The following is a 25,393-nucleotide window of genomic DNA, read 5'->3' on the forward strand; positions in this document are numbered from 1 at the left end:
ATATATGGTATGTAGCTTAGTGAGTCCAAGAACCGTTTTGAAGTTGGTGGAGGTACAACATTTTAGTTAGTCTAAAAATCTTGTAAACATGATAACTCAAGAAATACATCTTTCTTGAACTTCATACTTAGTTTGTAGATCCAGCTTGTTGAGTGCAAGAACCCTTTTGAAATTGGTAGAGGTCAACAAGTGTTAAAGACTGAAAACCTTTTAAACATGATAACTCCAAAAGTTAAGCTACATTCAATCTGGGAATTCTCTAAGTCTATGATTTTCTTTTGGTCAACATAGTTTGGCCAACTTCAGTTCACTGCAGTTTATGTATGTGAAGAGGCTGTATAAGTCTTCAACAAAACATAGTCACCCAGGAACTGAAATCATTTCAACAAGTTGATAGTCTTGCTTTAAGCACACTCAGGCAGTATCAGTATTCACCTCTGATCTTCAAGGGGTCAACAGATTATCTCAAATGGAGCAAAACTGGCCATTTTCTCTGTGATTCATACTGGATGAGTTTTGCTTTAGCAGTAAGTTGTGAAATATTTCACTATGAATAAACAACAACTATTCATTAATAAAAATTATTAATGGGATGGCTGGTGTCAGAGCTGATTTGCTAGCTCAAAATTTGTAAAAGACAATTTCTATATTTATATATGTCTAAAGAAGACTGTTCTTTCTGGATATTGAAACATTCTGGAATAAAAATGCTATCCTGTAATGTCCTTACCAGCAGGGGCATGAATCCATAGTCACAGGACAGAAATTATACATACAAGTAAACGTAGATACATACGCACATACATACTCCCATACAAACATACATACATACAATATATACATAACTTTGAGCTCCACAATAAATCTGTTACAGAAAGATGCTCCTGGTATTAAATTAACTTAATTGCTTTCTACCCACAATCTTTTTTCTCTATTCCACCTCATTAATATTGTAATATTGTGACGAGCCCTGCTCCTCCGATAGTAATACTATATCGGGACTCGCGATAGAAAGGTACTGGGGTTATCTTGATGCCGTATTTTATGCATTACTCTACCGAAAATCCCACTGCGCACAATCAGAAGGCAGCCAATAACCTGACCATCCTGTATTAGCTAACGATATAAATATCAGTCTAGAAAGCACTGATCTGCCCTGATTGGTTGGGAGTTTGGAAGTCCACCCCTTTCTATGGAAACTTCCATACCACGTGAGAAGAACCTTCTCGAATATTCCACAGACACAGTGGAATCTATTTTGGGAAAAGGCCCTGTGACATGATTCAATAAGATAATTAAAACTTCTCGTGGAAAACTGAATCCATGACCTAGATAAATATATAAGGGGCCTGTACGGTGTCTCGATGGAGTTTTTCGGTAACATCAAAACATCAAAGAGGCAGTATTACTATTTCATAACAATATGTATATGTATATGTATATATATATATATATATATATATATATGTATATATATATATATATATATATATATATATATATATATATATATAATATAACGAAAATCCACATTTACTTCGCTCCTCGTTTACCTGTCTCCTCACAACCTTAGCACTTCATTCTACTGTGCCTATAATAATATAAAATAATAACACTGTGCGCCCTCTCACTGTGCCCCCTCCCCCGGTCACTCCTCCTTTTTCATTCTACCATTAACTCCTCCTTTTTCATTCTACCATTAAAGTGTCTACACGCAAAAATTCTTGTGGAAAGTTTCCCTTGAATTTTGTCTTGGATTTCTTTAAACGATCGTTGGAATTTTCTTTCATTCGGATTCTGTGGAGTTTTGCAGTCATTTCCAGACCGATAAGTATCCTTTTTGTTGAAAGGGAGGGTTTTGGGGACTGTTTTCTCAGTGCGTTTCCGCCTTCGGGCGTTTTTTGTGCGGGGGTAGCAGTTCCGCGAACTGCTTAGGTTCCCGCCATTTTCCTCCCCCACGCTATAGGCGTGTTGTTTTCGTGTTTTTACTTTTTAGCTCACACCAGCATGCTGGTGTGAGCTATTGTTACAGTGTCTATCACTCTATCATTCTATCACTCTATCCGTCAACAATTGGTAAAACCGCTCCCACTCGCACAGTGTTTGATGGAATTTCATGAAACTTGGACACAAGGACCATTAGGTATAGGTCCATCAGAGATGGTCCGAAATTTGGGGTCAAAGGTCACCTGTGGGCCGTAATGGGCCATTTTGTGGAAATGCGCAAAATGCTTCTTCTCCTACAGATTCCATGGTACAATGTTGAGGGTTTGTCACGATAGTACTATGGAAGTTTTACCTTCAGGGTGTTCATGAATTTGAGATCAAAGATCAACTAGGGGTCTTTTGTGGCCCGGGCCGTGGCCCTATATTTTTAAATTGCTCCTGTTCGTACAGTGTATGGCCAGTTATAATGAAACTTGGTCACAACGTTCCTTGGGATGAGAGTTACGAGGGGTGTTCAGAAAATTGAGGTCAAATGTCATTTAGGGGGTCATCGGGGTCATTCTTTGTAATATTTTCAAATATCTCAATCTCCTCAAGATTTTGATGGATCATATTCAAAGTTGAACTGATGATTGTTGGATTGTGTACGAATAAGGTGATGCCTAATAATTTTTGGTCAAAAGTTAATTAATTACAATTAATCCCCATATTGTTTAAAAAAATCTGAGCCTTCACCTTTTGCCAAAGCTCCTTTAATTTGTCTCCCAGTCTCTGCAGTGTTTGTTTACATTTGTGGTTAAGCTCTGCAGAGGCTGTAAGTGGAATTAAAGCAGGACTGGGAGTTGTTATTAACTGTTGAACTGTAAGCATGAGAGCCCAATAGCCAATCAGCACTTGCCGATTCTTAGAAGTCTTTGAGCCTGAGATATGTAGGCAGCCAGCCAAAATTTTGGCAAGGAGTGCTTCAGGTCTGCTCAGGTAGAGGGGAGAAAGTTTAATAGGGTAGGTCAGTGGTATTGTTTGAGAGAAAGGGGAAAATAGGATTTAAAGGGGCAAAATAGGAATTATAGTCAGGATTCTGCTAACGGAGGGAGGGGGGGGGGTTATCCCTCATGGGGCCAAAATTGGTGGAATCTGAAAAATGGCCTGAAATTTGGTGGGCCATAAAGTTTTGTGGGCCCTACATTTTTAAGCTCGAAAAGGTATGAGCTTCTGCACCATTGGTGCTCTAGTTTCATGTTCATAGCATGTTGTTTTTCGTGTATTTTCATGTTCATAGCATGTTTACTCGTTATTCATTATTCCTCTTCTATATATATCGCTCTCTCATGTTCTTTTCAGCTTGTGTTGATTGTTGTTAGGCCACTTCGTAGCGTTTGTGTTTACCGTTGCTAGGTTACGCTACGTTCCACCTATTCTCTGGAGAGAGAGAGGAAGAGGGTGAGGTAGAGAGAGAGGTGGAGGAGAGTGGCCAGAAGAGGACCGAAGGAGAGAGAGAGAGGAGAGAGAGAAAGAGGTGGAGAGAGTACCCCTAACGGTCCCGGCGACGTCCGGTGTAGTTACGGCCAAAGGGAAGGGCAGGAGCAAAGGGAAGGCTCCTGCCAAGAAAAGACCTCTCAAGAAGAGGCACGGCTCGGCCGGGCTAGAGGTTACGCCTCAGTCTGGACCGGAGCAAGACAGACCCACGGAGCGCGGGCCGCCGGCCACAGAGAGCTCGGGTCCGAAAGAGAGTGCGATCGAAGGGTCATTGAGACGGAGCCGGTCCCATAGCAGGGAGCCGGAGAGGGAGCCGGAAAGACGGGTCCCTACTGAAATCCCGACCCGGGAAAGCAGGGGGAGAGAGACCTCCCGCAGATCTAGAAGAGATAGATCAAAATCCCAGAGACGGAAGGAGAGGAGAAAATACTCCCCGACCTCCGACGAGTCCTCAGAGTCGTCTGACGACGGCTACAGGAGAGCGAAGAGGAGGCGCCGGTCCCCGAGACGGCGACAGGAGGAGGAGCCAGCATGGCTGGCTCAACTTACCGGCCTGCTACGTCCCCTGATAGAGCAGAGAGCAACCATGGTGACCGACAAGGTACCAGGCTCCACCGGCTCCGGCCCTACCACGGCCCCACATCCGGTCTCGGATCCAGACGCCCTGGACTGCAGAGCGTCGGTAAATCTATCCGGCTTGGAGGACGAGGGGGATCTTATGGATCCCACAGAACCCCTCGACTACGATCCTAGGGAAGATAGCTTTGGTCGAAGCTACGAACCAGAGGAGGCTCCCATGACAGGAGGAGCGCTCCCCCAAGAGTTAATGGCACGGGCGGCCGACATCTTCAGACGGCACCTGGGGTTCGAGGAACCTGAGACCCAGCCACAGAAGGCAGGCCGGGTGTCTAAACTCACGGCAACCGGCGAGACGTCATCGAAACCAAAGACCACCATGCCCGTTGACGCGACATGTTATGACAGGTTCGAGGCCATAGCCGATAAGAACAGGTGGACTGCCTTCCCAGACAGGGCAGTCAGGGTACCAGACGAGGCCTGGAGGGCACAATTCAAATGCCCAACCATTCCCCAGGAGGCCAAAGAAAGACTGAAGGCCGAGCATGGGGCCTCATCTTCCCAAACCTTTAAGACTCCTGGCCAGAGAAAGTTGGAGGAACTTCTGGTCGAGGTGGACACAGCGGCCCGCTCCAGCATGAAGTTCGCCTCAGTCCTAATGTTGTCAGCCGAAGTCCTTATGCGGCACCACCAGCAACTCCCTGAGGACGACAACCAGGTGTCCAGGGATGAAGCGGGCCAGCTCCTCCTACTGCTGGGACCCCTCGTCAGGCTCGCATACGACCAGTTTGCGAGAGTCGCAACACGTTCCGTAAAAGTCCGCAGGGAGAACGTCGTCTCCGCCATTCGCTGGCCATCAACCGAGGCAAGGAACAGAATGCTAGCTCTGCCAGTCCTCGGTGAGGACCTCTTCGGAGGCAACTTCCAGAAAAAGCTACAGGAAGAGGTAGCCCGGAGAGAGACCCTGGCTAAATCGGAGTTTAGACCCTCGGCTACACAAAGACCGAGACCCTTCCGACCGAGGGAGAACAAGCCAACCAGGGGAGCAAGAGCCGCACCCGCCAGCAATGGGAATTCATTGGCGGGGACAAGTGGGTGTTGGACACAGTCGAACACGGATATCAAATAGAATTCTCCTCCAGCACACCCTTCGGGGGCGGAGGAAGGCAGACACCCACACCCACAGACCCCGTCAAACGCCTAATTCTAGAAGGGGAAATTCTGGCCCTGCTGGCCAAGCAGGCAATTGTGGAGGTACCGGGAGGGACGGGACCACTCTTCCGGTCCTCTTTCTTTCTGACCAAAAAACGGGACGACACCTGGCGTCCCATCCTAAACCTAAAACCCCTGAACACAAAATATATCAGGCCAAAACACTTCCGTATGGAAACCTTAAATCTAATATTACCCCTACTCAGAAAGGGCATGTGGGCGGCGACCGTAGACTTACGGGACGCTTACCTACAAATCTTGGTGCACAAGGATCACCGACGGTTTCTAACGTTCCGGTATGCAGAGCAGGACTACCAGTTCAGGGCGCTCCCATTCGGCCTGTCCATGGCTCCCAGAGCCTTCACGAGAATAGCGGGAGCGGTAGTCTCCTACCTCAGAAGGAGAGGGGTCACCCTGTATGTGTACCTCGACGACTGGTTGGTGGTAGGGAGCTCTCAGTCAGAGGCCACCAACAACGTCCACAAAACGCTCCATACCCTCCGAGAGCTGGGCTGGATCGTGAACGAAAAGAAGTCACGACTATCTCCAACTCAGACGACCCAGTTCCTTGGGGCGATACTAGACTTCTCCGCCTGGGTAGCCCGACCCTCGGAAGAAAGAATCACTGCGGTCAGGACGACCACGCAACAGATCTCGTCACACCAAGAGTCACCAAAAGTGATGTGGCTTGGAGCCCTCGGACTCATGGCCAGTCTGGTCGATGTAGTCCGACTGTGCAGGTTACACATGCGACCCTTACAGCTTCACCTCCTGAAGTCCGCAGACCCCACAGATCCGGACATGACAACACCAATCTACAGGTCGGAGGAAACCACCCAACACCTCCGATGGTGGCTCGACCCAGACAATTGGAGTCAAGGGGTACCTTTCACAATAGAGCTACCAATGACATCTGTAACGACAGATGCTTCACTCACCGGATGGGGGGCTCATCGGAGCAACCGCACAGCCTGGGGAACGTGGTCCCCAACAGAAAGATCATTCCACATCAATATTCTGGAGATGATCGCAGTCAAGAGAGCTCTGGAAACCTTCAACGAGCATATACAGGGTACAATAACCACGGTCTTCACGGACAACACCACAGTGGTGGCTTACATCAACCGGCAGGGGGGCACCCACTCAGAGAAGCTCTGCCGACTGGCGTGGGAGGTGATAACAGCGGCCGAGGACTCCGGCACGATCCTACGAGCTTCCCACATTGTGGGCAAGCTCAACGTGATGGCAGACGCCTTGTCCAGGGGGCATATAGACCCCAACGAATGGACGCTGGAACAAGAAACTTGCAACAGAATCTTCGCGATCTTCGGAAAGCCGATGATAGACCTGTTCGCAACATACACAAACAGCAAGCTCCAGACCTTTTGTTCCAGACAGTTCCACCCCCAGGCCTACCACAGGGATGCGATGTCCCTCCCATGGGACCACCTAGAGGCCTACGTCTTCCCACCGCTTTGCATGGTCGGGCAGGTTCTCAGGAAGATCCGGAACTCCAAGGGCAGGTTTATTTTAATAGCCCCGTTCTGGCCTCGCAGACCCTGGTTCGCAGAGATTCCCCAGCTCCTCATGGACGTCCCAGCGAGCCTACCGGACAAGCCCCACCTACTGTCCCAGAGACAGGGAACACTCTCCCACCCGGACATCAAGGGGTTGCAATTAGTTGCATGGAAACTGTCCGGTCTTCCCTACGACAGAGAGGTTTTTCAGAGCCAGCTGCCGTGATGGCAGCAGACGCTAGAAGGGGAACGACCGCGAAGACTTACGATTCCCGCCTGCGGAAGTTCGAACAGTGGTGCCGGCCTAGACAAATACTGCTTACTAAGACCTCTATAGCACAGACTGCCGAGTTCCTACTCTCACTCTTCAGAGAAGGCAAACAAGTCTCTACAATCAAAAATTACAGGTCGGCCATCGCTGCCATCCACCAGGGCTTTCCAGACGGCTCCACTCTGGGCAATAACCCAGACATTGCCCAGCTCATCAAGGGCATGGCTAATCGCCGTCCACGAGTCAGACGGTTAGCCCCCTCCTGGGGGCTCTCAGCAGTACTGCATGCCCTGGCAGGGCCTCCATACGAGCCAATGGTGAACGCTTCCCTGGCTGCCCTCACAAAGAAGACACTCTTTCTTATTGCGGTAGCGTCAGCAAGAAGGAGGAGCTGCCTGCATGCCCTAACGACCAAACCGAACCACATCAGATTCGAGGGCCATGGGGTGAGGATGGTTCCAGACCCGGCCTTCACTGCCAAGAACCAGGCCTTGACCTTCTTGCCAGGGGACATTTTCATCCCGGAGATCAAAACCCTGTCATCAGTGGCCGAGGACAAACGATGGTGTCCAGTCAGGGCACTGAAGTGGTATTTAAGCAGGAAAGAGAAGTTAAGACAAGCAACTTCCCTCTTCATCCTGCCACGACCACCCTACACATCGGCCTCCAAGGATACCCTGTCCAGATGGCTAGTGGAGACAATACGTCCGTTCACAACGGGGGCTGCCCGGCCAAGAGCCCACGACATCAGAGGGGTCTCAGCCTCCACAGCCCTCTTTTTCTAAGGTTGTGAGGAGACAGGTAAGCGAGGAGCGAAGTAAATATTCCAAAACTTACTGGTTTGGATATTTACGAGTGACGAGCTTACCTGTCTCCATTCCCGCCTCCCTCCCCCGAGGAGGGTGGGACACAGCCGGACGGGGGAGCGGTCGTTCGACTTGACTCACGACTCCAGGCACCACACCAGATAGACAGAGCCAACTACTGCTAGAGAGTCTCCGGCCAGGTCTATCGGTGAGTGTAACCTTATGTTTTTCCTATGCGTTTATATTACATGTCCTATTTTGCGGTTAACAGGTGTCGGGTCTTACAAGATTAGGCTCCTTGTTAGGATAAGGGGTAGTTACGCCTGCAGGGTTCAGGAGAGTGTTCCCCCTTCTCCGCTGCGCCGGGGAGGGTTACACTCCCCCCTGCTAGGAAGGCGTCAGTGACTTTTTGTTAGGGGCTCACCTAAGGGAGTTTTCTCGACAGGAGTTGTTGGGGTTGGCCAGAGGGTCCTAGCCACCCCTATTTTCGTGACCGTGAGGCCACTTTTTAGGAATGGTCTCATGAGAAAGGAGGAGTGACCGGGGGGGGGTCCGGTCATAGAGGGCGCACAGTGTTATTATTTTACCAAGACTTTATAGGCACAGTAGAATGAAGTGCTAAGGTTGTGAGGAGACAGGTAAGCTCGTCACTCGTAAATATCCAAACCAGTAAGTTTTGGAATGTTTACTCCAAAAGAAAATATTATTAGAGAAAACCAGAGAAATAAGATATGACTCATAATTGACAAATAAGGAGTAAGTTTTAGAAAATATATTGGAATTTTCGGTCCCCCTGGGACCTTCGTCAGCAATACTTGGCAGTCGAATGAAGAGTACAAAATGTAACACAATGAAAGTATGACGCTAGATAAGTGTAAGTTGCAATGATGGAATTTAAACCAAATAAACCATGACTATACAGGAAGCGGATTAAGGAGCAAAGAACGGATTACATATGCTTGTAGAACTGATAGTTGTTACTCCTTATTTGTCAATTATGAGTCATATGTATATATATATGTATATACAGTATACAGCCAATTTATATATATATATATATATATATATACCTAGCCTAGTGGTTAGGGTGTCCGCGTACAGAGCGGAAGGCCCGTGGTTCGAATATATATATATATATATATATATATATATATATATATATATATATATACCTAGCCTAGTGGTTAGGGTGTCCGCGTACAGAGCGGAAGGCCCGTGGTTCGAATCCCGGTGGAGGCTGAAAGTTTTTTCACTGTTCTTGATTTTCCAACTCATTACGATTTTCATTTATATATATTCATTTGCCTTTGTCGTTTACCTCCATTGCATTAACATAAAGTCTGTTCAAAGTACCTCTTTCGAGATCCGGCTTTAGGAATCACAAATGATTTCGATTGTTCGATACAGGTGACAAACGCCTACAGTGGAATTACGACCTTCCTTACCGGTTTCGAACCTCTGGACATACAATCAGCGTCCATAGCCTAGTGGTTAGGGTGTCCGCGTACAGAGCTATATGTATATATATGTATATGTATATTTATATATGTATATATATATACAGTTCTTATATCTTCTTGGATACTTTTCCTGTCTTGTACAAGATGGTATCAATTATGTAATTAGAAATTGACTATGCATAGACGAGGAGGTGGGACTGCAGCCCCCATAAAGTGGTAAATTCTCTAAGAATATTGGTGAAGTGGAACATGGCTCAGAGCCAACTCGTCCCAATGTATAACCAGAATGCAAAATGCATTGAGGTTTCGATGACTTCAATGCACTAGACTTCTGCTTGTTAGTATAACCAGGACTAGCTGTTAAAATTACACTGTGGCAAGATAAACACAGGTCAGTCTATCGTACGTGGTTATACACACCTCCACCAAAAGCAATAGGGGTATTGAACTCAATGTTATGAGTACAACATTTTCAGGCCTCGACAAATAGTTTTCAAAATACACACACGAAGTATTAGAGGTATCCACGATTTCCATCTCTAGATAGCATGTACAAGGTTTTTCAGAGTTTTACCTCTGGTGACCTATATGAGATTTAACCTCACAAGCAATAGGATTATTGTACCCAATATGGCAAATCCATATACATTGTATGAAAAGTATCCATGATTTCTACAATGAGAAATCATGTTTTGAAGGTTTTCAGGCCTCGACAAATAGTTTTCAAAGTACTCGCTTTTTGGCGACCGTGACTAAAAATCTACCCGCCAAATTTCACTCTCCATGCAGTATTATTGTTGTACAAGTCTCCAAAGTACACATCTGAACATCAATACTTTCTATTAACAAAGGTTAGGCAGTTAGGCAGATACATGGTGCTACGTAATTGCGCATTGGAAAGTCATGTTTCTTTGCAGTATGAAATTTAAACATTCCCACCAAAAGTAAGTGTTGAACAAAGTAAAATATTTCGCAGAATCATAAATAAGCAGCTATAGGCCTACTGTAATGTCTTAAACAATTAAAATTAAAAACGTCTGTAAAAACGCCTACGAAGATAGCTTGGCTTTTGTTACATTCATGACTCCTATATTACTAGGTATATATACTATATACAGTAGTTACTGTAGGTGTGCGCGAGTCCTAAGCCTATACAGTACCCTACTGCTACTTTGAACCGCTACTCGATTAGCGCGACTTCGTACATTTGCCCCGTTATTTATCTTGTCTTTTAGCTGCAGATTGATGCGCGAAATGATATAGCTATAACTCCATTACAATCAATCAATCAATAGTCGTAAGCCAAATTGGCCAGTTGACCTCCCCGAAGTTTATAAACAATCTTAGGTTTGTAACCTTTTATAATGTTAATCCGGTGCCTGCCATCTTCGAGTAGCTGGGCTGCAGAACGGCCGGACCATTTGGTTAAATTGACAATCCATCGTAAATGCGGTCGGCCTGGCTTACGTTTGTAACCACAGGGTAGCCCACAGAGTACAGCACATGTAAGGCCTCCACAACGTACTGCATGTCCGAACCATTTTGCGTTATGTTGAAGAACAGTTTCAGAAGAGAACAGCCATCGCCCCGCGATCTTCGTGTTTAGTTCATCATTCGACACATGGTATTTCCATGTGAGACCAAGCAAACGTCGCCAAATTTCTCTACCTAAAGCGTCAAGGCGATTCATAACTCCATTACACCGCTAATCAAACCGAAATCGATCTTTTACGCAATAAAAATCTGAGGTTGTAAGGGCATCTATCTTCCAATATCCTAGCAGCAACAACAGCAAACTTGTCTCAAATCTCCTTAAATTGTTCTATACTTTGCGAATTGTGACTGATGGCCTAGAAATAATTAAGGAGATGTTTGCCATCTTAAGTGTATTGGTATTCTGACTGGTATTCTTCACGTTGTTGTGTTAACGAACCCTATTTCTACCCAACCGTTGCTGTCCTAGACAACATTAAATTGCTCACAGGCCTAGCCAGGTTTGTTCAAGTTGTCCCATAATCATAAACGTGACGAAAGTCGAACGTTACTTCTTACTGAAACTGGTGGAAGAGACTTCACAAATTTAGATCAACAGCCGATCCAGACAAAAACTTCTACTCAATGTGGTACTCATGTACACCAAATGTTAGGTTGGTCTAAGCTTCCCTTCTTGAGATATTGTGTCCACAAGTGAGGCGACGCACACGCATACACACATGCTCCGCTTGCATGAATGCATAGGTTACGATTATCACATTAAGATTGATATCGGCACATCCTGGCAAGACACAAGTTCTGAATATGGTACAACCTTGTCACAATTATTTTTTCAGTGTTTTCCTGAGTATCTGCATGCACTTCATCTGTCGAGCAACGTATTCAAGCTAAGAGAGACTGATCTGAATACTATTTAAGTGACGTTAGCCTTATAGTCTTACAGATAATACTGGGGAATTGATTATGTAGCCGCTAAAAATATTCTGCTAACAAAGCTCTCTTATTATGGTATAAGAGGTACAGACATTCCTGGTTCAATAGTTACATTTTAAACAGAGATCAGTTCACCTCATTTAATAATCATAGCTCTGACCCACTGCAGATAAATTGTGGTAAGTCAAGGTTCCATTTTGGGACCACTTCTGTTAATTGTGTATGTCAATGACATATACCACATATGGCCAGTGGCGGAGCTAGGGGTATTGGTCAGAGGGGGCGAGAATGGACTGTAGGGGCGCTTTCGGCACTATTTAAGCGGAGCGCCACCAGAGGTTGGCGCGGAGCGTACAGAATTTTTTGAGTAAAGATCGCCGGAAATTACCCTTTCCGGGCCTTTCTAATTTGCTGATAAACGAAGAATAAATAGCCGTTAGAGCATTTTGACAGAAAATTACACCAACAAAATGTGACAAATGTCAAGAGGTAGATGAGAGCGCAATAAAAAAGTCAATAATCGCGAATAAGTAAAAATTAGTAAAAAGCTGAAAAGGGCGCCAGCAGTCCATTTGAGTCCCCCTGACTATATGGACGCTCCGCCACTGCATATGGCATGATTCGTCACCACTTCTTTTATTTGCTGACATTTTGTTTGTTTGATGACACATATATATTTTCTTCACGGGAAAAGATGCCAAATTTGTTCAGGATAAAGTTATAATGAATTAAACCATTTCAAAGAGTGGTTTAAAGCCAATACATCTGTAAATATTAATAAAACAAATTTTGTTGTATTTGGATCGTGTAGCAAAAGTTGGGATTTTGAGATCTATATGAATAATTTAAAAGTCAACTAAGTCGAGAATGCTAAGTTTCTCGGTTCACAATTGATTCACATCTTACTTGGCGAAACCATATTCATTCACTATCCATAACTGTAGCCAGAGTTGCTGGTATTATTTCAAAAGGTAAGTACCATTTACCGCGTAATGTCCTTAGAACTCTTTGCAACACATTAATTCTTCCGCATCTTTCATAATATTCCACTACTTGGTCGGGGCTATTCTTCTGATCTGACTAAACCAACAACGTTAGACAAGTGTTAACATTGGCTGTAATCACGTAAAAAATACGTACGTACGTAGGCCTACATTCGTTATAATAATTACGTACTTAGTGTATATAAATACAATACATACATACATATACACAAATGTACCCCGCAGTATATCACGTAGTCTCGCTTACGTTAGACAATTGTTAACATTTGCTATAATCACGTAAAAAATACGTAGGCTACGTAGGCCTACATTCGTTATAATTACTACGTACTTAGTGATTATAACGTACGTACGTAGTAATTATTACGTACGTACGTAATAAAACTACGTATGTACGTCATATTCACGTACGTGATAATTTTTACGTACTTACGTAGTAATTACCACGTACGTACGTTATACATACGTACGTAATTAATATCACGCAAGTACGTGATAATACTACGTGCGTACGTAGTATTATTATGTACGTACGTGATAATTATTGTTTACGTACATATTATATTTAGGTACGTACGTAATGTTTTTTTTACCATGTCCTCTCCAGAGCTTCGCAAAAAGCTCACTTCAACTAAGCGTTTCTAAACAATGATTAAATTTTGTAGGATTCAATAGGTGTTGGGTGCATGGGAGGGTTTGAGTGGGTGGGCGGGGTTATAGCTGGGAGTATGGGTGGGGAAAGGTGGAATAGCCGTGGCAGGGGTCGGGAGGTACTCAGTGGGGTCAGGGACATAATTTATTTCTTTTCTTCTCTTCTTTTTTGTTTGTTCCTTGTTTAGAGAATATATGTAAGTATATATTCGAAGTTAAGTAGGGTAAGCTATAACTCGTTTTTAAGAGCACTTCCTTTCACAACTCTATGTATTTGTGTTACTTTATATGTGCTTATTATTATCATCTGAATGTTGTGATAAAACAAACAAATAAATAAATGAATATAATAAAAGTTTGTCCAGCCTGTGGTTCTTTAGATGTAGAGCTTTTAAGTTATTCACATTTTATCATCTGCTGACCTCAAATGACCTTTGATCACCACCAAAGCAACAGCAACCTTGTTTGCATTATACGGAAACTACATCCCAACTATCAGACACTTGAGTTATTGTGTTTACATGGTAAGCATCACACAAACATGTAAACACACATGGACTTAAGGGCCTATAAAGGCAAGTAACCCCAATTTATTTACTGCAACCATTTACATAAAGAACTAATTAAGATGATCCATTAATATTTTAGGTTCTTTGGCAGTCAGTCAAGAGAAATCCATCAATACTTCTTCTAGGGTTGCCATAATTATATTAGAGAACAGAGTTAATATCAAAGGTTGGTTAATCAGTGGTACAACTGTAGCAAAGGTCGTGAAATGAGAATGTTCCATCCTTCCTCCTCTAGGCAGAATGTTTCTAAGCTTACACGACCTCAGTAGAGATTGTATGAATGGTATGTTCCCCACTACTAAACAAATTCTAAAGTCACCAAAGGACCCTAAGCCATCCCAGATGTATAATGTTCACACCACAACATCATGCAACATGTTTAAAAAGAAATGAAGAGAACTCTGGCTCAAATTTTTGATTTTTGCTATATTAGCTTTAATTATCTGTCTCCATTGCTCAAATATTCATCCAAAATATTATAACAAAATATTTTTAAATAAGTCCTAATCAACTTACTTGAAGATTTACTACCTGCTTATAAATTGGGTTGCCTTCTTGCAGTTTCTGTACTTTGCCAAGTATATTATGAAAGCAAATTAGGAAACATTTGCTTATTTACTTTTAAATACAACAATAAACAGCAAAACAATTACACACACAGTGTGCATTCATGGTCGCGCTTCTTTCTCTTTTTTTTTTTGTGTTTCAGGAAAGTACCATCTTTGACAGACAAGAATTAATGCAATGTACTGTATACATTTTGAAATGAATGTAGCCAGTAGATGATCTAATGCTGTATTTCAAATCTTTATTTTGAAGGTATTTTCTTCTCATAAACTTCATCTTGGTGACAAAATGACACAATGCCCAAACGTTTTCTTCTTTCGTCTTTTGAGCATACCACTACCCTAACATTCTGAAAAACTGGCCATTGCTAAACATGAAGCTGCATCATCCATTTAGTGTGTTTATTTGGAAGTTACTTTACATTCTTAATCCATAACCTGAGTATGTGATATAAATATTAATCTTTGCAAACTAAATAAAAGCATGAACCATTGAAAAGTGCACCTTGTCAACAAAGGGAAAAAACTATAAAGTAAAAAAAGATTCAAATGTAACTAAGTCTTTCATCAAACTAACTGAAAGACATTCAATAAAAATCTTCAAAAGACACTATGTGGGGATTGTTCTTCAGTCCAAAGCCATTCAGGACTGAAATTCAATTAATCTTACCCACAATTGTACTGAACTTGGTCATGGTATATGAAATTATCATTAATGCAAAATTTGTAAGACTTTTGAGAAGATCTAGTATTACCTCTAATAAGAACTAAACCAACTACAATAGCAGAAACAATCTGGGCATCCTAATCCCCTTTGTGAACGAAATCTCTTCTGCAAAATGAATGCATAAAGTACTGACATATTCTTACAGGGCACCTAGACTTGCAGATTTTAGCTTTGAAAATTTACTAATAGTTTCTAAAAGTGCTTCAGGCAGCTCTGACCCTCGATACTTTGTTGAGACCATAAATGAGGTTCAAATTAGATCACTCTTTTTTATTTGCTTCAATCTGCTTTACACCCATGGGCCATGGGGAAACAATTAGCAAAAAGGGAGTATCAATATGAATCAGTTTACATTACCATATGTTGTAGAGTTCCAGTGAAATGTACACTGAATAAATTGATTCTCAATTGATACCTGGGAATAATTTGGAGAGTTACCATGAATGCTAAACTTGTGAAGGATACAGATGCCATTTTAATCTATATTTGGCTTAGAGGTATTATGAGATGATTCATATTAATAAAATCTTTGATAAATTACATGATTGGTCAATTGTGCTATAAACACAATATGTCTAAGTTGTAATGATCAAGCTTCTAGTAAGTGTCTGATCATGTAATTGAGGATGCCTCCATTTCTGAAGTAGGTCAGTTCCACGTCCGTGTCAAACCTCATTGTGGTTTCGAAACTCTTCTCATTGTCCATCTGCAAAGTGAAACAGAATAGCAGATACCTGAAACTGAAGTTAGGGACACAGAATGAAATTGAACATTTACTCATACAAAACTGTTGAGGCTCCCCTTCTTTCAAATCAAATGAAAATTTGTTGAAATCTTTTGTTATAGATCTGAAAAGTCCACAATGCTGAGCAATTGTTTTAGCAGGGTGGTGATTAAAAGGGAGGAGGATACAGATGACAAGATAAGCACATTATTCACAATTGCAGTTACATCTATCAGTAAAGATTCTCACCTTGACAGTTACTGTTTGTCCAGGTTGAATATTTTCTGGTAGTTCTATGCTGTATATCTCTCTCCCTGTTAGCCCCAAGGTCTCAGCTCCTTGTCCATCAAGGAACTGAAGAGGTATGATGCCCATCCCAACCAGATTACTCCTGTGTATCCGTTCATAGCTTTCAGCAATTACAGCTTTTATTCCCTGTGCAATCAAAGAAAGTGTCAGTTGTTGAAGTTCTACTTCATCTTGGAGACTTGACAACCTTAAATACTCTACCTTGTAATGCAGTAACATAATATTGCTTGTACATTAACATCCCTGTGCTGCCTAATAGACAGATGCATGTTTTACATCGTGTACCATACTCCTTAATTTATAGGGAACTTCAATATTCACCACACAGTTTAAAATTGCTGCACTGCACCACAATAGCTTGATTCACATTACTATTTTGGCAGTAAACAAATACTGTCACACAATAAAGAGCATAACCATGTGGATGAAGCACTGCTATCAGTAATCAAGTTATGTTCATATAATTTGATATTATTCATATTAAAGTGGTTTTATTAGTTGTTTCAATAGCACCAGTTGACAAGTACACGTCAAAAATTGTTTTTATTATATTGCAATACAAGTTTGGAAAAATTTGTGTTGCAATAACACAAATTACAAGAACTAGTTGCAAACAAAATGCAGGAAAAGAGGTGACAGTGTAACAATGCTAAATAGTACACACCAGGAAGCCAGTAAGCTTATTGTGATTCCTTGCCAATTGAGGTAATAATCCCAAGCTTTCATCAATGTTGATTAAATTGATCGGCAAGGTTCTTTTACTGACTGTGGACCTACCTACTAAATATGTTAACTTACCATTTTTACAAGCTATTTTTAGCACAAAACAACTCAAGCCCTGCCCCCTAATAAATGTGCATAATATCACAGTAAACATACATTATCATGTACCCGCTATCTACCAACACCTTCACACAAAGTATGATTCTTTTCTGAAAATGTTTACATTTGACCCTGTGACCTCATTAATATTCTTGAGATGAGCACCAAAATCAATAGGGATCTTCTACTCACTATTGCACATCTATGTACCAAGTATGACTTCAATCCAACTTGTCGTTGTTCAGTTACTGTGTTTACAAGCTACTTTAGTGAAAATAAACTGAAGCCCGCCCCCTAATTAATATGCATAATATCATCTTGAACAAATATTATCATGTACCCACTATCTACCAACACATGAACACCAAGAATTAATAAATTCTTAAATTTCGGTTGCGGAGTTATAAGCATTTGGAGATTTTCACGTTTGACCCCAAGACCTCATTATTATTCATGAGATGAGCACCACAATCAATAGGGTTCATCTACTCACAATGGCACATGTATGCACCAAGTATGCCTTCAATCCAACTTGTCATTATTCAGTTACCGTGTTTAAAAGCTATTTTAGTGAAAATCAACTTAAGCCTTGCCCCCTAATAAATATGTATAATATCAGCTTGAACATATATCACCATGAACCTGCTATCTACCAACATATTAATATTGAGTATATATAAATTCTGACTTTTCGTTGCGGAGTTATTCGCATTTTAAAATGTTTACATTTGACCCTGTGACCTCATTATTATTCATGAGATGATCACCAAAATCAATAGGGTTCTTCTACTCACTGTGGCGCATCTATGAACCAAGTATTACTTCAATCCAACTTGCCATTGTTGAGTTATCATGTTTACGAGCCAAGGCGTCACATACATACACCCACGCACATGCACACACACACGCAATCACCATCCCATAGATTCCTTGAGCCTTCGGCAAGGAATCAAAAAGGATCCCCAATGATGCTTTCACTAAATTCTGTTGCCTTAAAAATGATAAAATTCACTTTTAAAAAAATTATACAAGAAAGCATGCTATGGCATACTTGGTGCCAATTTCATATTTACATGGATTTCTATGTCCCAGGAATCCTCAACAAGACAAATAAAATCATTTACCTGCATCCAAGGACCCTTGGCAGCCCAATCCCTGGAAGAGCCTGATCCGTAGTCCTTCCCAGCAATAATAATTAGTGGGGTCCCTTCCTCCTTGTATCTTGCAGCAGCATCAAATACATCCATTATGTCATTGGAAGGGATGTGGATAGTTCTGGGAGCAGCTCTGCCAATAAACTTGTTCAAAAGGCGAATATTGGCGAAAGTTCCCCTGGCCATGATGGCATCATTGCCTCTTCGACTGCCATATGAGTTGAACTCACGGGGCACAAGTCCCCTAGAGGAGAGGTAGCGAGCAGCTGGGCTGTTTCTAGCAATACTTCCAGCTGGTGAGATGTGATCGGTAGTGACTGAATCCCCAAGGAAGAGCAGAGGCCTTGCATTACACAAATTCTTTACTAGAGGTAGATCTTTTTCCTGTGGGCAGAAATGTAAGATGATTAGAAAACTTAAAAGACCAAAATGATTTGGAGAAGAGGTCTGAAAATATGTTCCTGCCACTTGTTATCTACTTCCATAAGGTCTATGGGATTGATTCTAAATTTCCAATGAAATGTCAACTTTTCTGCATTATTTGTGAATCCAAAGTGGTGTCTTTCAGTTTAGTTGAGAAGCATGTTTGTGACAAAATTAGGAAATGATATGCAATATATTTTTTTTAGTAGCCCAACAAAATCACTAGCATATTAACATATAGTAAAATCTTGACTTAACTTTTTTTCACCTTTGTCACAGATTATCTTCCTGTTTGATAATACTTGTTCATCAGCTGAGTTTCTATACATTCGATCAAAAACTCCTTCCTGCTGTAAGCATCTTGATCAATACATGTTGTATTCTGCATGAAATTTATTTTCCTGCAAATTGGTGTAACACCACAAGCTTCTACAGCATTTAAGTGTCTTGGGAGTATAGATTCATGGGCAGCTAGTCACATCCACATGAATCTACATCACATCCTACAGAAAGTTTTGTAATAATGTCATCACCTTACCATAGCAACAACCATCCCCAGACTGTGGCATTACCAGTAAAATATAACTATTCTTACCTGGCATCTCTACAAAAACTTACCATAGTTTCAAAAAAGGGTGGGGACTTGATGTATGTTGACTGTGAGTCCCAGGGATACAATTTGGATTCCGGTGCATCCAGTTCATTCCATCGATTGTTGCCTTTCTGTAGCACAAACCAGAGAACATCGAAGTGTTGTAACATACTAAAGAGAATGTCATGTTTCTTAATTGAGTGTATTGTGACTAGCATACAGAGGGAGAGATATAATGCAAAACAGTCACATCTGGTGGTACCAATCAACCCCCCCCCCCCCTTCTCCCTCTTCTGTTCTTTTCAATGAAGTGAGTAATACTCTGGAACTTACTTCAATTTTTGCATAAACTTCTTTGAACATAGCGGGGATGACATACTGACGTTCCACTTCTTGTATCTCATCTCTGGTTGGCCAGATGTCTCTCAGAAAGACATTCTTACCATCAGGACTTTGACCTACAAGTGAAAGAAGATCCGTCCTGTCATTGCAGTAGATTTCAAGCTGACCCTATATACAGCATTGCTCTCAGACAATTCAATCATGTTATAATGAACATTGTTAACTTGATGTGATACCTTTTATGCTATCATCCAATGTAATCAATCAACTACACAAGAAATTGACATGACTGTAAACATTTCAGAAATTATAAGACGTCTTCAATTATTTAGTCATTCCAGTCTGCATGTTCATAAATAGATTGGCTCAAAGCTTAAAGATACATTTTGGCCAAGTGAACTTGAACCATCATGGCCAATGCCAATTTCCATTCCTGTTAGCGGCAGTTGCTTTTTGTGGTTATCTTGCAAACAATATTTTAAAATCAGTCGGGACCCCAAAAAAGCTGTAGTTTGCTCCTATGAAAGAGTTGTGACTCCAAGTAGGAGCCAAGTATCTCACCCAAGCCTAAACACCACTTACCTATTGGTTGTGTTTCAAAGTCTATAGACACTGTCCCTGCAATAGCATATGCAATGACAAGAGGTGGGGAGGCAAGGTAGTTTGCCCTGGTCAGAGGGTGGATTCTGCCTTCAAAATTCCTATTTCCAGACAGGACACCACAAACCACCAAATCACCCTTCTCAATTGGCTCTGCTACACTGTCATCCAATGGACCACTATTACCAATGCAGGTCATACACCCATATCCCACTATGAAGAACCTACCATGACAGAAACAAAAATGTGATTACAAAACATTTCTGATAAGATTAAAACAAGCTGTGGATCACAATACAAATGCTTGAATAAGCCTTGCCAAATGTGCTACATATTAATATGGTCATTAAAACTACTTTAGAAAGATTCTAACATTCTCCTTTTACTGCCTCTCTTGACAGCAAAACAAGGTTTACTATTAAGCAGTTGAATTCACGCTGAACCTACAGGATGGAATTACACATTCCTGCATCCATGAGAGAGATTATCAGCCCATTCCCTAACAATCAGAATACCACAAGACATGTGTTGGTTCAGGATAACATGTTATTACATTTACTTCATTGTGAAATATTCAACCTTTATGATACCAAAGAGTCACAAAGATGAAGCTTGCTCACCCTAGCTTTTCCAGGTAAGGGATGACACCACTATCCTGGAGGTAGTACGTTACCACTCCACTCCCTGGGCTCAAACTGGTCTTAATATATGGCTTCACGCTGAGTCCTGCCTCCACAGCTTTCTTGGCAAGAATGCCTACAAACAATAAAATAATGTACATTTGGATGACGAAGACAAACCAACACATCCTTTCATCAACACTAGTCAATAAAAAATCAATGTCTTTCCATCTGCATATGGAGCTAAGCTGAATGCAGGTAATGTTAACCCAAATCATATCTAACTCTATCTCACAGCTACGTTGTGGCCTGATAGAGGAAACAATGGAGTCTTCTAGGGAGAGAAAACATTTTAAAAGAAACTTGCCGAGACTCTTCATGATTCAACTATTGCACAAATGATTAGCTATTAGGATTTCAAAACTACTTTCTGGAAACATAGTATAGAAAACACTGCAGGTGATTTTCCTTTATACTAGGAAGAAACCCATTTTGCTATGAAATATCTAACTGTTGCTGAATACTTGGGTAACAGATACTCCAAAGTGACTCACAACAACTCCATACCAAACAGAATCCCACCCAATATATGGCAGTTTAATGATTAACATGTAATTCTGACAGTGAAAAAACAGTGAAAAAAACCTGATAACAATATAAAAATCCATCTATGACTTTCCATGGCATATCAGGTGTGAGTCAAGCCTAGTAACATACCTGCACCTAGCATTACTGAAGGGTTACTGGTGTTAGTACAGCTTGTGATAGCAGCAATCACAACATCACCATGTGTCAGTGTGTACTCCTTGTTATCATAGACAAATGGTACTTTGGATATCTGCTTGTCTTTAGGGATGTTAAATCCCTTAAAACCAATCTTGTTGTCCAAACATGTCTGGAAGTCTTCCTTCATCTCGCTGACCATGACTTTGTCGTGAGGTCTTTTGGGACCACTGACGCAAGATTTCACAGAGGCAAGGTCCAACTCGTAGATCTGAAATGGAATAAATTAACAAAAAACCATATCCAGATATCAATCAACTACAGTTACATCCAAACTCCTAAATTAATGATAGTCGCATTGATCATCCAAAATATAAATTGCTCCAAAAAATTGAATGGAAATATAAACACAATTTTACCAACCTCTGAAAATTCAGGATCCTGATCTGGATTAGTGAAGTCCCTGAACAAATTGTTGGCTTTCAGATATGATTCAACAATATTGATTTTCACTTCATCTCGACCTAACACAAACAAAATGAAAGAGGTAAATAAACAGAAAATACTTTGCATTTTAAGTACAAGTTAATCCAGAAGCCAGCAGGCTTAGTGATTCCTTGCCTTATCAGTTTATACTGTATATAAAATCACCTGATTGATAGAGCAATAGAGGAAAATGCTTCTGAAGTACCAGAATATCAGAAATGAGTTCCACAGAACTTGATCATTGCAAAGGTACAGTATTACCCTTCTGAAAGTTAATGACATATAACAGTCATTAGTGAAAGTGGAAAATCATCTCAGCCACTTACAAGAGGAAAGGTGAAATCGTGACACAGAAATGCCATTCATCAACGATATGGTTCAGTTGAAAGCTTACAAACTTTCCAGACTTTGACCTTTGTTGACTTCAAATGACCTCAATCAGCATCATTTGGGCAAATATTTGGACAATATCTGTCACTAAGTGTACTTGTTGAAGTAACAAGAAGTAGAAAGGGCAATTGTAATGGGATATGGTCCCCCTGTTCTGTGTCAAAATAATCCCTGAGGTCTTTAATATTGATAATTCAGAGCAGTTTTCAGATATTGTGCAGTAATGTCTGAATAAAGTAAATACAAATGACAAAATAACAGCATCGTAAACCTGTACCTATTAAGTATGGTGAGAGCATGGATGTATACCAAGATGTGAAAGCAATGAAATATTACCCTGACTTGGTGTAAACTTTCAGGAATTACTAAGTAGGTTCTTAAATATACAAATCATTCTCAATTTCATAACAAAATATCAATTAAGATCTAACCAATTTTGTGCTTTTCTGTACACCATGTCCTTGCACAAAATGTCATGCTGAAACCAACAGCATATTACTGACCACATCCCTAACTAGGAAGAAAGGTTTCCAGGGACTGAATTAAAAACCATCGACTTGAAGCAACCTAGAAGTCTCAACTTGAAAACAGAATTATCCAGGTACAGTGCTTTTAAGAATTTTACATTTTACCCCTTGCAGACCTCAAATGACCTTTGAAATTCACAACAAACTACTGGGCTCTTGTACATTATAGGAAAGTCATATGCCAATATGACATCTGATGAAACTGCCTATCTTATGATTCCATGTTTAAAATTTCCAGAGTGTAGGTGAGCTCATTTCTTGTTCTGAAGATAAATCGCTTTTGTTATATTCACATTTTGCTCACTGCTGATGCCAAATGACCATGACTTCCACCACAATCAATATGGTTGCTGAACTTATTACTGGAAATCCACATGCCAAACATAAGAACTGCATAATAGACAACCTTCGTTGAGATATCATGTTTACAACATTTTCTCACTTTTCCCCTCTGTTGACCTCAAATGACATTCAGATTCGTGAAAAACACTACAGATCATCTACTCACCAAATGGCAAGCTACACACCAAGTTTGAACTTCCGCAACTTCTACCTCTTGAGATATTGTGTGAACAATGTTTTCAGACGTTGACTTGTGCTGACCTCAAATAACCTTTGACTAATACCAACAACAATCCCAAACCAGTGCTACCTAAGGGGAACCTACATACCAAATATACCTCAGTTATCCTTCTGAAGTTAAGGCATTTATGAGCAGGAGTCAAATTCACAAACACACACATACATCACCATCGCATAGATTCCTTCTGTCTTTGACAAGGAATCAAATAGCTGATAATAATGGCAACTGTCTTATTGCATTTTCCATGCCTTTTTTCTTTCTTAATTAAATTTTCATCATCGTAGATTTTGAATAAATCTTGAGGATATTATTTAGTACCAACAGATTGTTAGAATTTTTATCTATTTTATGTAACACACGTTGCATTGTTTATATTTATACAACACCTAATTGTATTCTGGTCATTTGATCGGTCAATTGCTCGTTGATTGCATGCAAAATCCGCTCTATTCCACTCTATGAAATAGAACCATGGGTTATACTTTTTTGGTAGCACTTTTTTCAATGGTAAGAGAGCAGAGAAACCTGTCTGTTTAAAACAATCTGTTGCATGAGTGCATTTTACCCATCTTAATATAATATGTTGTATAAAACAAATAATGAATGGTTTCAATTCGTGCAATAGTGCAAATATTTCATTCGTTGAAAGATGTAATTTGTTCCATTCAACTCGGCTGCGCCTCGTTCAATGGATTATTCCATCTTTCAACTCATGAAATATTTGCACTATTGCACTCATAACCATTCATTATCTGTATACTAATTCATGAACTGAATCATTCATGGAAATTTGTGAATTCCCAAAAAATGCAGAGCCGTAAATGTATTTGTTGAATAATTTAATCCTGGAAAAAAATTCCACTATGAATTTTGTGTACTTACCAATTTTACTGCATAGTAGTGAATTGATTAATCACTTCTGGTTAGAGGGACATTTAGTTAAAACAAAAGGAGGCTCTGTTGATAGCACCAATGTTAGTGGAGAGACTGCCATGCTCCCATTTATGGAATAATATAAGCTTGTGAACACAACGACTGTCTGTCATAAACTTACAAACACCATGGGAACAGATATTGGATAAAATTGTCAAATTTTTGAGTTTTTTGAAACTTTGCAAGCATTTTAGCATATCTAGTCATTTTTATGTCACAATATAGTTTATGTAGCTTTGAAAGGATACACAGTTCTAACAAGTACTAAAGCTGTGTCAGACATATATTCAAGTACTAATTTAAGGAGAACAACTGTTGAACAGCTGTTATATAATGAATAACTGAATCATTTAATGCTACATAATATTTCTATCTAAACTGCATGAACTTATGCTTTTGTCCCTGCATGAGTGGTTTGCAATCAACGCTGTAACCATACAATAATGAACCCACCCGTTTGCCGTAAGTACTGCAAGCTGTTACCATCCACTGGAAAAAAACCAACAGTAGCACCATATTCTGGACACATGTTTGCAATTGTAGCCCTGTCAGCAATGGACAGCTGGGCTACACCTGGACCAAAAAACTCCACAAACTTTCCAACCACACCTATCTGTCTCAGATGCTGATCAAAATGAAAGAAAGAAGAAAATAGACATGATGGTGAGAGCTTTATGCTGGTGCTGTAAAGATTGACTTAATATAATCTAACAAGTTAACAATCAACTACATTCTGCATTGCAATAATCCACTAGTTGATGCTTAGAGGATTAAATTTATGGTGAAACATCCATAAGTAACATTTTAGGTCATTGAACAGATAACTAGTTTTTGTATGTTACTAGTATGTATGCCCTCACAAAGGCTCACAGCCATATGATTGCTAAGAATTTATCCTGTTGGACGACAAACTATGTCATTTCAATTTTATGATGCTATGATTCTTAGCCTTCTTT

At 40.8% G+C, this 25,393-nt stretch overlaps 1 protein-coding gene across 2 annotated transcripts in view; it reads right to left on the minus strand.

Annotated features, from left to right (window-relative positions):
- Nucleotides 1-14,327: 14,327 nt before the first annotated feature.
- Nucleotides 14,328-25,393, minus strand: part of LOC139966806 (cytoplasmic aconitate hydratase-like) — a 59,307-nt gene continuing 48,241 nt past the window's right edge. For both annotated transcript variants that reach the window (XM_071970167.1, XM_071970169.1), the window contains 10 exons: nt 24,891-25,062; nt 21,942-22,042; nt 21,513-21,789; nt 20,796-20,931; nt 20,158-20,399; nt 19,567-19,691; nt 19,260-19,364; nt 18,189-18,602; nt 16,183-16,368; nt 14,328-15,915 (listed from right to left, as the gene is read on the minus strand). In XM_071970167.1, coding sequence (XP_071826268.1) covers nt 15,799-15,915; nt 16,183-16,368; nt 18,189-18,602; nt 19,260-19,364; nt 19,567-19,691; nt 20,158-20,399; nt 20,796-20,931; nt 21,513-21,789; nt 21,942-22,042; nt 24,891-25,062 — 1,875 coding nt within the window. In that variant the 3' untranslated portion in view covers nt 14,328-15,798. The remainder of the gene's footprint in view (nt 15,916-16,182; nt 16,369-18,188; nt 18,603-19,259; nt 19,365-19,566; nt 19,692-20,157; nt 20,400-20,795; nt 20,932-21,512; nt 21,790-21,941; nt 22,043-24,890; nt 25,063-25,393) is intronic.

The sequence above is a fragment of the Apostichopus japonicus genome, chromosome 4, assembly GCF_037975245.1.
Source record: "Apostichopus japonicus isolate 1M-3 chromosome 4, ASM3797524v1, whole genome shotgun sequence".
Taxonomy (NCBI): domain Eukaryota; kingdom Metazoa; phylum Echinodermata; class Holothuroidea; order Aspidochirotida; family Stichopodidae; genus Apostichopus; species Apostichopus japonicus.